This window comes from Pleurodeles waltl, chromosome 9, assembly GCF_031143425.1.
Source record: "Pleurodeles waltl isolate 20211129_DDA chromosome 9, aPleWal1.hap1.20221129, whole genome shotgun sequence".
Lineage (NCBI taxonomy): Eukaryota > Metazoa > Chordata > Amphibia > Caudata > Salamandridae > Pleurodeles > Pleurodeles waltl.
Window position 1 is genome coordinate 292,357,034 of NC_090448.1, and position 13,385 is coordinate 292,370,418.

At 46.8% G+C, this 13,385-nt stretch overlaps 1 protein-coding gene across 2 annotated transcripts in view; it reads right to left on the reverse strand.

Annotated features, from left to right (window-relative positions):
- Positions 1–1,225: 1,225 nt before the first annotated feature.
- NPRL2 (NPR2 like, GATOR1 complex subunit) overlaps positions 1,226–13,385 on the reverse strand; it is a 100,531-nt gene continuing 88,371 nt past the window's right edge. The window contains exons 11-12 of one of the 2 annotated variants that reach the window (XM_069206755.1): positions 6,756–6,898; positions 1,226–1,833 (exon numbers count right to left, since the gene is read on the reverse strand). In XM_069206755.1, the coding sequence (XP_069062856.1) occupies positions 1,766–1,833; positions 6,756–6,898 (211 nt within the window). In that variant the 3' untranslated portion in view covers positions 1,226–1,765. The remainder of the gene's footprint in view (positions 1,834–6,755; positions 6,899–13,385) is intronic. The other variant, XM_069206756.1, reaches the window with a different exon arrangement.

Sequence of the window (13,385 nt, forward strand, 5' to 3'; positions counted from 1 at the left end):
TCGTGAACCATTCCCAAGCATGCATCCAGGTGATGAGCAGAGCGGCTCCGGAAGGGATCCAGGTGGTGTTTGCCGAAAAGAAATCTGGGGTATTAGAAGGGGGGACGGCTTGATATGCGTACTTGGCTGATAGGTCTACCTGTTGATGTCTACACAGTAATACAATAAATTAAGCTGATAGAACCGTGTGTTGAGAGCAGAGTAGTTGCGCTAGTTTGATTCATGCTGTCAGGGCAGCTCCGGCTGTGACCTGCGTGGGTTGATGGTGGTACACAATGCAGTGCAATTGGGCTGCGTGCACATTAAAAACATTCCTTCGTAAATAGTGTGGCCGGTCTCCCTTTTATTACATCAAATCAAAGGGTGAACGGATAGAAGATGGTGAATTCGGACTAAACTTGTACAACATTAAAGCGCCGCATTTCATTTGGAATAATGGCACAATCGAATAAAAATGGGCCAAGAAAAAACGGACAGACATCAAGAAATTAAAACGTGATAATTCCACTATGACCAGCCCCAGTAGACATGAGTATGCAGACAATGGATATTTCTAAGATGATTAATCTGCAGTAAGAAGTATCCATTAAATATTAATCTAGTTCAGAGAGAGTAGAGCATCAAGTTATATGTAAATAATTACTGTAGTGTTGTATGTATGAATATAATAGTTGGGCATATCGTCTGAAATAAATATATAGTTCTGAGTGGCATTTACAAAAATATCATCCCATCGTTAATAGGATCATTCTATTATTATAACCGACTGGAAGATATATTTGTAAAAAATATTTATGTCAGACAATTCTCGGATTATGATAGCATTGCAGCACACCTACTGTAGAAATTTGCTTTTTTCAACCTCTGCTTCAGCATAATTTGTGATTAATCTCATGTGATGTTGGGAGGGTGCAGTGAAACATATACTAAAAGATTTACAAATCAAAATATAATTTCATGTGCCCACTTCTAAAAAAAATCCCATATTTGCCTAGTCGAATGTGGGGGAATAGAATCGAAGGAGAAAAAGATATCCTCTTGGTAATACACCAAACACCAAAGCACACAACTACCTTTAGGTGCAAATCATAAATAAAACAAACACATAAAAGAGAGATGCGATTTGACTTCACGCTACAAAGTGCGTGTTAAGCCTTTGCCAAAGGAGAAAGCATGCATCAGTCTCAAACAGTAATGGGAAATGAACGCTGGTAACAAATGCACTGACAAGTTAAGTACAGTATTTTATTCGGGAGGTTATGTTTATTACAGCAGTGATATACTTGATATGCAGACAGATGTGTTAATCTATCTCAGCCTCATGAACGAATGATTCAAGAGAAGTTTTCTAATGCCTCTTCCAGTGTGTCAAACAAATCTGTTTCATCGGATCGTTCTTCCCACCCTATTCGAAAAGGAGATTCACAGTGATTGGAAGCCTTGTATTATGAAGACAGCCCAACACAGTCTACCCTCATGACTTGTTAGTCTTGTCCTTCATCTAAACCTTCAGCTACAACAGTGATCGTTCAAAATTCTGTCCATGAGTAACATCTTTGGTCATACATACGCCTTTATCCGTAGGCCCATTTAGAAGCAACAGTTTTCTTAAGTCAAATACCTACAGTCAAGGCTAACAGTTTACACACCTCTGCCTAGCTTTCTTCTTCGTTTACATCCAGTATGACCCACTGTGCCACTTTGCAGCTACTCCCACTGGGAATAAAATCATAGAATTAACAGTCAGAGTTCCAGAGTCTTGTTTTCACTTCAGACACACAATGATGTTGGGGTCATTGTCGAGACGCTCATCCAGCTCCTTGTAACTCATTCCTAAAACAATTTGAAAGGTAATGTCAAAGGTAAGCCTGGAAGACACTCACTTAAGAAAGGGTACAGAGCAGTGAAGAGAAGACACCCAATTCTTAACAAGAACTCACACAGATTTAGAATTAATTCGATCCCAGAAACCACTCATGCTTTTCCTAAATTCAGGTTCATACTCTGCTGGTGAGTGCAGCGCTTTGGAATATTGTACTACTATGATACCATATGTATAACACAACTTTAACAGCTCCAGTGATAACATTCAATATCCTACCCTATTCTTCAAATGTAACCCTGTGTGTTCACAGGCATGACTTCAGTAAAAGTGGCAGGTAAATATACATTTTAGAAGAAGTTGTTAAAATATTCTACTACAAACCAAAACTTATAAATTTGGACTTTGGTATCCCATTAGGAACAAAAAAGGTAAATTTTATATATTCAATCTACTGCCCACAATTATACTTTTTACTGAAGAAAGAAGAACATTTTTTGAGGAACTGACACTAAATCACAAATACCTATTATAACTTACTTATCAACAATTTGAATGTTTATGTTTCAAGGTGGCATTAACAGCATTTTATTTTATTACAAAGTTGGGATTGTTTACTGTAGTTATAAATACTTGATTAAATATTTTACAAATATGTCACCAGTAGGTTAAAAAACGTAATTGAAGTTAGCAATTGGTGTTAAATAGGATACATGTAAAAAGAGAACAAAAGAGAAAAAGAGAGAACACTTGAGGGGTAACTGTGTAATATGGGCCTGTTTTTGCCAGCAATGAGTTCTGGTGACATTGACAAACTATGAGACAGAAGTCTGAGACAGAGGGCTTTGTAAATGTCACCTGAACTATGTATTTTTTATATTACATGATTTATTACTTGGTTTCAGTGCACAAAAAGCAGGATCAACACAGGCACCCTGGAGTTCTCCAAGAATTCTTCCCGGGACAAGGTGAGTTCCCAGCTGGCACCTGTGTAGGCAGGAAAACCTGTGTTTGCTCCTGCATGCCGGAAGCATTTTTGAATCTCCCGCCAGGTGGGAGCAAAAACACAAGGCCTGTTTTAGAGTTTGGCAGAAGGGTCACAAACGTGACGGATATCCTGTCTGCCATATTACGATGTTCATAGGATATAATGGAATCGTTATACACCAGACAGGATATCCATCACATTTGTGATGGAGTAACCCCATCCACCAAACGGTAAACGGCCTTAAGGCCGACTCCCGAACAACGAAGTCCTGGTTAACGAAAGCGGAACACCGCTTTCCTTAACCACGACTTCGTTATTTTGTGCCTTAACCACGCATGTGCTGAACAATGCACATGCGTGGTTAAGGCACAAACAAGGGAGTCGGCTGAGGAGGACGACGCGACGATTCAGGTAAGTGGGGCGGGGGTGGGGGGTTGGGGTTTAAGTTTTAGGGCCGGGGGTGGGGGGTCGGGGTATTTTCTGTTTTAGGGGTGGGGGGTCGGGGTTTAAGTTTTAGTGCCGGGGTGGGGGGTCGGGGTATTTTCTGTTTGGGGGGGCAGGGTCGGGGGTTTAGGGCCAGGGTTGGGGGGTCGGGGTATTTTCTGGTTTAGGGGCGGGGTGGGGGGTCGGGGTTTTAGGTTTAGGGCCGGGGGTGGTGGGGTCGGGGTATTTTCTGGTTTAGGGGCGGGGGTGAGGGTTGGGGTTTTAGGTTTTAGGGGTGGGGGTCGGGTAATTTTATGGGCGGGGAAGGGGGTTGGGGGGGTTTAGGGGCAGGGTGGGGGGCTCGGAGTAGTTTTAGGCGTGGGGGTTGGGGTACTTTAGGTTTCATGGATGGGGTGGGGGTTGGGGTTGTTTTAGGTTTTGGGGGTAGGGTGGGGGTCAGTTTTATGGGCGGGGTGGGGGGTTGGGGTTTTAGGGGTGGGTTGGGGGTCGGGTAATTTTAGGGGCGGGGTGGGGGGATGGGGGGCTTTAGGTTTAGGGGCAGGGTGGGGGGCTCGGAGTAGTTTTAGGGGTGGGGGTTGGGGTACTTTAGGTTTCAGGTTTAGGGCCGGGGGTGGTGGGGTCGGGGTATTTTCTGGTTTAGGGGCGGGGGTGGGGGTTGGGGTTTTAGGGGTGGGGGTCGGGTAATTTTAGGGGCGGGGTGGGGGGTTGGGGGGTTGAGGTTTAGGGGCAGAGTGGGGGGCTCAGAGTAGTTTTAGGGGTGGGGGTTGGGGTACTTTAGGTTTCAGGGATTGGGTGGGGGTTGTTTTAGGTTTTGGGGGTAGGGTGGGGGTCAGTTTTAGGGGAGGGGGTGGGGGTTGGGGTTTTAGGGGTGGGTTGGGGGGGTCGGGTAATTTTAGGGGCGGGTTGGGGGGTTTAGGTTTAGGGGCAGGGTGGGGGGCTCGGAGTAGTTTTAGTGGTGGGGGTACTTTAGGTTTCAGGGATGTGGTGGGGGTTGGGGTTGTTTTAGGTTTTGGGGGTAGGGTGGGGGTCAGTTTTAGGGGCGGGGGTAGTTTTAGGGGCAAGGGTGGGGGGTTGGTGTGGTTTTAGGGGGGGTCGTGGTAATTTTTAGGGGTGGGGGGCCAGGGGGGACGCATGCAGGAACAATGGATGCCTATCACTAACGCCTTTACCAGGAATGCCTTTACAACAAAAAATCGTTGTTAAGGCATTCGTGGTAAAGGCATTAGTGGTAAGAACGAGGTCGTTGTTCCGACCTCGTTGTTCTGGCATGCGTTGTTCCGGCAGGCGTCGTTCCGACATACAACCCCACCAAACTCTAAATCTTCTTCAATAAAAAAACAACAACAAAAAACAGCGCTGGTGAATTGGGTCCCCAGGGCCTAATAAGGCTCAGGGATTGGGGTCATGCGGCCTCCTTCCCCTTTAATAAAATAAATAAATAAAAAAAACAGTAAAAAAAAAAAAAAAGCAGTACTTAGGGATGGTGACCCCAGGGCCTAATAAGGTTCGGGGAGAGAGGCCATGCGGCCTCCCTCACCTTTAATTAACAGGAAAAAAAACAGCCATGTGGGATGGGGTTCCCAGGGCCTAATAACGCTCAGGGAGGGGACCCCCCTCCTTTTAATAAATTTTCTTAAAACAGGCCCTGGGGATGGGATCGTCAGGGCTTAAAGAGACTCAAGGGGGTGGCCACAGAGTACCCCCCCCCACCTTTTTGGAAGTTTTGGGCCCAGAGGTGGGCTCCCCGGGGCCTATAAGCCTTGGGGAGGCATTGGCCCCACAACCTCCTCCCCTTTAAAAAATAAAATAAAAATAGGCCCATGGGGATGGGGTCCCCAGGCCTAATTGGGACTGGAGGGCGCCCCTTGAAAATACATAGGACCCTGGGGGATGAGGTCCCCAGGGCCTAATGAGGCTCGGGGAGGGGGGCTACTTAGCCCCCACCATTAATTTTTAAAAAAAGACATGGAGGATGGGGTCCATAGTGCCTAATATGGCTCGGGGAGAGAAGCCACTTTGCCTTCCTCTCGTTTAAAAAACAGGAGGCCCTGTGGCCAACCCCCTCCGCATGGCCATACGGTAACAAAATATTACTTTATGTTAAAAAAAACCTAAAAAACCACTGAAAAACCACAAAGGTTAAAGTAACATTATAGTTAGGTGTGATAAAAATCTGTTTTTGGTTAAATTACAAATCTTAAAAATTCACTGAAAAAAAGGTTAAAGTAACTTTATAGTTAGGTGAATGTGTCAGTGATAACATTAACATCTTGAAACTAAAAAAAAAAACAGATATTCACAAATTAGCAGAGCTAACTATAGCATTTGCCCCCGCCATGCACTGCTTACGACCTCACATATTTTATCACTCATGACACGTTCTGTGACATAATTTATGACATCCCTGATGACATCTCAAATGGCATCACTGATGACATCAGGACTGAACATTCAGATATATGCTGCCAGGATAATTTTGTACTTTACACAGTCCACGGCTATATACACACCGACATTACATCAAACTGTAAGGTACTGTTTACATATGCCGACACCAGCCTGATCAGTACATGAAACTTTGCATATTATCATGCACTCTTTCTAAATTAACAGAACATATAACCATTGACCACAGATCGTAGTTGTATAGTTTTAATCTAACTTTGGGGGTCATTCCGACCCTGGCGGTGCCGCGAATGACGGAAGCACCGCCAACAGGCTGGCGGTGCTTCCTTGCCCATTCTGACCGCGGCGGTAAAGCCGCGGTCAGAAAACCGGGGCCGGCGGTTTCCCGCCGGTTTACCCCCGGCTGGGCGAATCCGCCATGGCGGCGCTGCTGGGGATTCTGACCCCCTTAACGCCAGCCTGTTTCTGGTGGTTGTCACCGCCAGGAAGAGGCTGGCGGTAACGGGTGTCTAGGGGCCCCTGGGGGCCCCTGCACTGCCCATGCCACTGGGGCAGTGCAGGGGCCCCATTAAGCTTTTCACTGTCTGCTTAGCAGACGGTGAAAAGCGCAACGGGTGCAACTGCACCCGTCGCACCCCCGCAACACCGCCGGCTCCATTCGGAGCCGGCTTCTGTGTTGCAGGGCTCCTTCCCACCGGCCCAGCGGGAAGGTCAGAATGGCACCAGCGGTCTTTTGACCGCGGTGCGGCCAAATGGTGGTTCCCGCCAGGCGGGCGGCAACCGCCGCCCGCCGGGGTCAAAATGACCCCCTTTGTCTTTTAGGCCTTACCTCTACCTGACACAGCCTTAAACAACTGTGTCAGGATGAATTTTCACACTTGATCAGCTGATTAAGAGATGAAAGACCATTCTGTGTTTTAATTAACCTGGAGGATTTGTATTGAAAATATATATATCCCTAACCTTCCACAGATAGTTGGTTTCTGGATATTAGTGTAGCATGGCACCTATTACAAGGTAGGTTGATAAATAATTCTATATTACTGGCTTAATTGACCTAGCCTGTCTCAGTACAAGTGGCTAACCATAGTATACCTGTTTTGCAGCAAATCTCATCATAGCTGTGTGAGCCAGTGTATAGCCGAGCAGGATGGCATCTTCCATCTCGCACAATCTTTACTGGATACTTTTGCAACCTACGGATCAGGCCCTTCATCAAGCCAAACTGGATTAGCCTCCTAAAACACAAAGAACACGGTCATAGCCTTGCAGGGAAAGCGATTACTGCATTTACGAATATAGGACTAAAAAAGCAAAACAAACCTCACAGGCAGAAACAAAGGATTTAAAACATATTGCGTTTAGCTAAAGCAACACTGTATACAAAACATGTGACACATTCCTTGGAAAGGAGCCAAGGATGCAAAAATAAAGCCGACTCCAGAAGAGCCCAGAGTAAACCTTTACAGCTTGATTTTGTTACCCCTAGTTGTCAGGTACCCATAGCGAATACCTTTGTTATCCATTTGGTGTGCAATACTGCTGTTGGCCCTAGGGTACCCATGGAAAACAAGCTTACCAACTTGGGATATGTCAGAGTGAATACCAATAGCCTCAGCCCTCTCTAAGAGCCTTCAATATGAGCTGCTAACTAAGACAACAGATCAGGCAGCATGTTTCCTTTCAGGCAGTCAACGCAGCAAAAGAGAGTAGATCTTAGCATTGGAACAGCTATCCCACAAGCATGGTACTTCTGAACCAGAGATTATGTTTAACCTCCTCCTTCATACAGGTAATTAATTTCACATGCACCATAACACATAAGGGGGAATATCAGACGTATTACCAAACTATGTGACAGGTGGGACGCCAGAATCAAAAACACAACCCATTTACAATAGGAAGAATCAAACATACACTAACGTTTCATAAGGTGAAACTCTAGGCACATAGCACAGAATTCCCATCAAAGAACCACTACAAGACACCATCTCCCAATGAAAACAAGTTACGTACCTTTTGTAATGCTGACTCAGAAAAAAGTTGTGCAGGATCACATGGGAAACGGGGCTCACCTGCTGGACCTGGTTAAGAACGCACTAATGTTCACTTTGTGAACGTGTGCACTGACACTCATGTTGCACCCTGACTGATGTTCATGGCAGGCACTTCAGACGTCAATGCATGGTGGCAGGTTTGACCCCGGTGGAATTGACCATCGATATTCTTTGGTATGATCCACAGGAAAATGTAAGTTTTTCTGGCATTCAAATGAGATATGAATGATGTGGATTAAAGTATGCCTGAAGGGTGAGAAATTGTCAATGTGAAACAGCGTCACAATGTCTGTTACGAATGCCACCTCAGCTCGCCTTCTGGGTTCTGTTAGCCGGCCATCTCTCCCTGGCAAAAATGGTCATGTTACGGCTGCTCATTTAATATTTTGTTAATCCTCAGGTGGTGGTCCCTGACAGGATGTTAAGACTACAGACCACGATGTCAGTGGGGCTTGCGGTGAGATATACTGCTCCCATTCTAGTGTATGCACCAAACATTCCACTTCTTGGTCTTCCCACTCCTTCGGGTACCCTGAAGGCACGACAGTTGAGCACCTGGGAGCAGAATGAGGAACTCACGATCGGCTCATTGTTCCATGATGGAAAGCTTATGTCCCACACTGATTTTATTCACACCCATGGCCTTCCTGAGACCTTACTACGCACGCTTGCTTATTTTGTTATGTCGGTCAACATTGGTCCCCTGATGGGACTGAGCTGCCTACACAGTAATTATTATAAGCATTACACACCATGGGACATGGTAGACATGTGTACATTGGCTTTACTGTGGAGCCAGGGTGCACCTTAGGTCTCCGTCACCCCACCCTCTTGCCCCCCCTTCAAACTAAAATGGGAAACAGATTGGATCTGTGAATTCTTGGACAAGGACTGGGCCGACATAATAGAATACCCCAAAAAAGTCTCACGAGGTTTAAGCTAATACAATTCACAATTTTATATAGGGCGTATTGAACACCCCACAGGCTTAGTGTCACCTTTCCCACATCCTAGATGTAGGGCTTTATATGCTGATCTCCTACATATGCTATGGTCCTGCCCTGCATTATACTCAGGCTAGACAGGTATAGCCACAATTATGATAACCATCTCTGGTCTTGGCCTGTGTAATGTCTGTTGGGTCCAAATCCTACTCCCAGGGGCTCTCCTACCACAGTAAGATTTGCCAATCTAGCCTTATTGTTGGCTAAATGAGTCATGACACAACCCTGGAAGACCCCTAGGGCCCCTATGGTTGAATATTGGTGAGCGGAGGTAGAACACTAGGGACAGGCGGAAAGCGAGACTCTCTGTAGAGAGGAATACAGAGGATTACGCAAAATCCCATCTCCCTCGAATGGGATGCCATACTAAAAAGATTTAAGGCACTACGAACTGCCTCTGATGAAAGAGCTCAAAGTGCACACCTGTGCGCCTGAGAATACTAGAGACCCCCCCAAGACCCCACCTCCCGATACGCACCCCGCACTCAACAAATATATGCTACACCCACTCCCACTAACAATAACACTATCTACCAACAGGTGATGCATACAGTTTGATGGCAGAGGGTTGGGAAGGACTGGGTTTAGTGCACACAATGTTTAGATGACGCGTTGATGTGCCTCCCTGTATTGTGTTTAATATATCTGCATTTACTGTGATAATATGCTTATATATACATACTCCTGGTGGTACAATGCATTAATACTGGATTGCACTGTTGTATCTAACTGAAAATGCAATAACGTTTCTGTTAAAAAAAAAAAGGAATACTATGTTAGCCTTGAGCACCTGTTTGTCTTTGAAGAAGGTGGTGTATGGTTGCTGGAGAGACAAGGCTTGTAACTCAATCATGCGATGAGCTGATGTTGTCGCTATGAGGAAATCTATCTTCAGAGTTAAAAGACGCAGAGAGAAGCTATGCATCATACCAAATGGAGCACACATCGAGAATGAAAGGTCCAGATTAAGACTGTGGCGCAAAGGGTTTAAGTGTGAGGTAGCTGTTTAAAAAAAAAAACTCATCACAAAAAGGTGATTTGAATAAAGATGGCTGATCAGGTAACTGTATATGGCCTAACAAGTAACCCTTAATAGTAGTCACAGCAAGGCCTTCTTGTGCTAGAGACAGAGAACAACAAAACATCAGGCAACTAGGTAGGATGTGACGAGAAGTACATCAAACAACAAACTTTCTCTAGTGTCGAGCAAAGATGGTTTTGGTGAATGGACTCCTAGCTGTTGAGGTGATATCAAACACCGTGGGAGGGAGGTCAAAAGAAGTCAACTGTTGTCACTCAATCTCCACTCATGGACTCTGCTTTGGTGTTACAACAGAAGATCCTCCTGGTGAGGTAATCAGATCAGAGGAAAGATGCTCATGGCCACAGGTTCTGTGTACCACACTCTCCTGGCTACGTTTGGGGCCACTAGGATGGCTTGGGCCCGGTGGTTTCTGATCATCTTCCGAACTTTGGGCAGTAGAGGTGGAAAGGCATACATAAACACTGAGCTCCACATAGGTGAAAGGCATCTCTAAGGGAGAATCATTTTGGAATCTCTAACACGCAAAAGCTTGGACGCCTGGCGGGAACCGGCAGAAGACCGTACCGAGGTCAAATGACCGCGGTGGTCATTCTGACTTTCCCGCTGGGCCGGCGGGCGACCGCCAGAAGGCCGCCCGCCGGCCCAGCGGGAAAGCCCCTTCAACAATGAAGCCGGCTCCAAATGGGGCCGGCCGAGTTGAAGGGGTGCGACGGGTGCAGTGGCACCCGTCGTGATTTTCAGTGTCTGCAAAGCAGACACTGAAAATCTTTGTGGGGCCCTGTTAGGGGGCCCCTGCACTGCCCATGCCAGTGGCATGGGCAGGGCAGGGCCCCCCAGGGGCCCCACGACACCCGTTCCCGCCATCCTGTTCCTGGCGGTATTTACCGCCAGGACCAGGATGGCGGGAAGGGGGTCGGAATCTCCATGGCGGCGGATTCCTTGGGCCAGGGGTAAACCGGCGGGTTGCCCTTTTCTGACCGCGGCTTTACCGCCGCGGTCAGAATGGCCCAGGAAGCACCGCCAGCCTGTTGGCGGTGCTTCCGCGGTCCCCGGCCCTGCCGGTCATGGACCGCCAGGGTCGGAATGACCACCTAGGTGTTCTCAGCAGTGGTGAAAAGATTGAGCCAGGGTTTTCTAGAATGCAGTACTGGAAGACATCCTGGTTCACTTCTGTATAAAAATGCCATTTATGAACTTATAGGCAACACAGATGGAATTTGTCTGCCTTGGTGTTTAAAGTTCCCGCAAGGTAAGGTATGACCAGGTAAATGTGCTGATGGCTCAGCCAGTTCCAGAGGAGTAGAACCTCCTGGCACAGTGTCATGACCCTACCATCTCCTACTTGTAGTAGCACCAAATGAAGTTAGTGTTGTCCATGAGGACCTGCACCGATTCCCCATTGATGGACGAGAGGGAGGCCTTTATTGCCAAGTGAATTGCCCACAGTATTAGCAAATTGTTGTAGACTTGGGTCTCTGCTGGACATAAGAGTTATCTGATCTCTACAGCTCCTAAGTGGCCTCCTTGACCCAGGAATGAGCACCCCTCATGACCGTCAGCACTGGGTGTGGTAGGCTGATGGGTGAGCCACTGACCCAATTACAGTCCAGCAACCACAAATGCAGATATTTTGCATCGCCTCTAAAACCTGAATGGAATCTGATAGGTTCCCTTGGTGCTGAGCCCACTGAGACATCAGATCCTACTGCATAGCCCTCATTGGACACCTGGCATTGTCCACTAGCAGGATTCAGGAGTCCAAGAGACCAAGACGATGCACAGCCACTCTCAGTGAGAACCAGGTCAAAGGCTGAAACATCAGGATCATAGACTATATATCCTGGATTTGTTGAGGTGGAAAGAAACCTTGAAACAGCACAGTGTCCAGGATGGCTCCAAAGAAGGGCAGACTCTGTGAAGGAGTCAGATGTGACTTTGGTCATTTGTGGAGAGTCCTAGAGTTGTCAAGAGACTGGCCGTCGTCTGGAGGTGGTCCACCTGTTTGAGGTAAGCTTGCCTTCAGCAACCAGTCATCGAGGTAGGGAAGATTGGTTTTCCCTAACTCTGAAAGTGTTTAGTGACCCCCCCCATCACTTTTGTGAAAACCCAAAAGCACTGGTAAAACGGAAGGGAGCACAGAATGCTGAAAATGCTTGTGTCCAACTTAAAACTGCAGGAAATATCCATGAGACAGAAAGGATAGGATGTAGACATACGCATCCTGCAAACTCAATGCCACCATCAAGTTGCCGGAACCCAGGACAGATAGAACTTGGGCCAGGGTGAGCATCCTGAACTTGTTTTTTTTTTATGAAGGAGCTTGGAAGGCGAAGGCCTAAAACAGGACAAAGTCCTCTGTCATTTTTTCAGCACAATAAAACTATGGGAGAAGCATCTAGTCCCTAATTCTATTGATAGCTCCCTTTTGCAAGAGAGCCTTGATTTACCTCTCTAGAAACAACAAGTGGTCCTCTGGAATTTGCTGTGTTGAAGGTGGCATATTGGGAGGGGTGGTTAGGAAATGTAGTGTAACTACTGACAATTTGAAGTATCCACCTTTCTGATGTGATCCTTTCCACCCACTGAGGTAATAAATTATCCTGTCTCTCACCTTGTGACAATGTGCCACTGAGTGCAAACTAAAGCGGTTTTGAAGCTGCAGCAGGAAGGGCGGGGGACTAGGTAGTGTTTTGGCCCTAGAGGTTTGGATGTTGTTGACCAGTTCCTTAACACCCACCTCAAAAGGACTGGGAGGTCTGCTGTTGTAGAGGCTGGCCTTGGTGCTGCCTCTGCTGGATGCTACTTCCAAAGTCTCAAAACAGGTGTTACTGTTGAGGATGTGGACGATTGGGCACTGAAAGGCTACAGGACTGTGATGTGGCTCTGTTTCCTTGGAAGTGATCCAGAGCCGAATCTGCTTTACCTTCAGATGCCATGTCCACCACTGATGCTTCAACATCACTGGATAAGCCCATGGACCGTATGCATGCATGGCACTGAAGCACCACACTGATACCGACTGTCCTACCCATGCAATGACGAACATCATACTGTTCATGCTATATGATTTGTGCCAAACAGCATGGAACTTTTGAGGGACCGCGGGCCCAATCTCGCTCTCCATATCCCACAACACATGCATAAGAGGCAAGTAATGCTGGCCGATCTAAGAGCTAGGCTGACAGAGAAGAACATCCATTCCCCAAAAGCCTCCACCCGTTGGGATTCCCTATCTGGTGTAGTCGGGAAAGAGTTAGAATTAGCCTGCTTGTGGAAGCTTACACCACACGACTCGCGGGACTAGGGGCTGGAAGAGAAAATATGGGTCCACCGGTGCAGGTCTGTACCATTTAGCAATTCGCCTTCCTTTTCACGGGCAGGCAAGATTCAGGTTTTGCCCAAGGGCCCATTAAGGTATCCATTAGGGCCTCACTGATTGGGAGAAGTAGTTCTGAAAGGTCTGCCCAGGCTGCAAAACCTCTGTGAGGCCATTTGTTTTTACCTCCACAGATGGCGATTGGAAGTCGACAAATTCTGCAGCCATCCTAATCGCTATATCAAAACACAGTGATTCCTCTTTGAAAGAGCCATGTAGGCATACCACAGGATGTTAAGCACT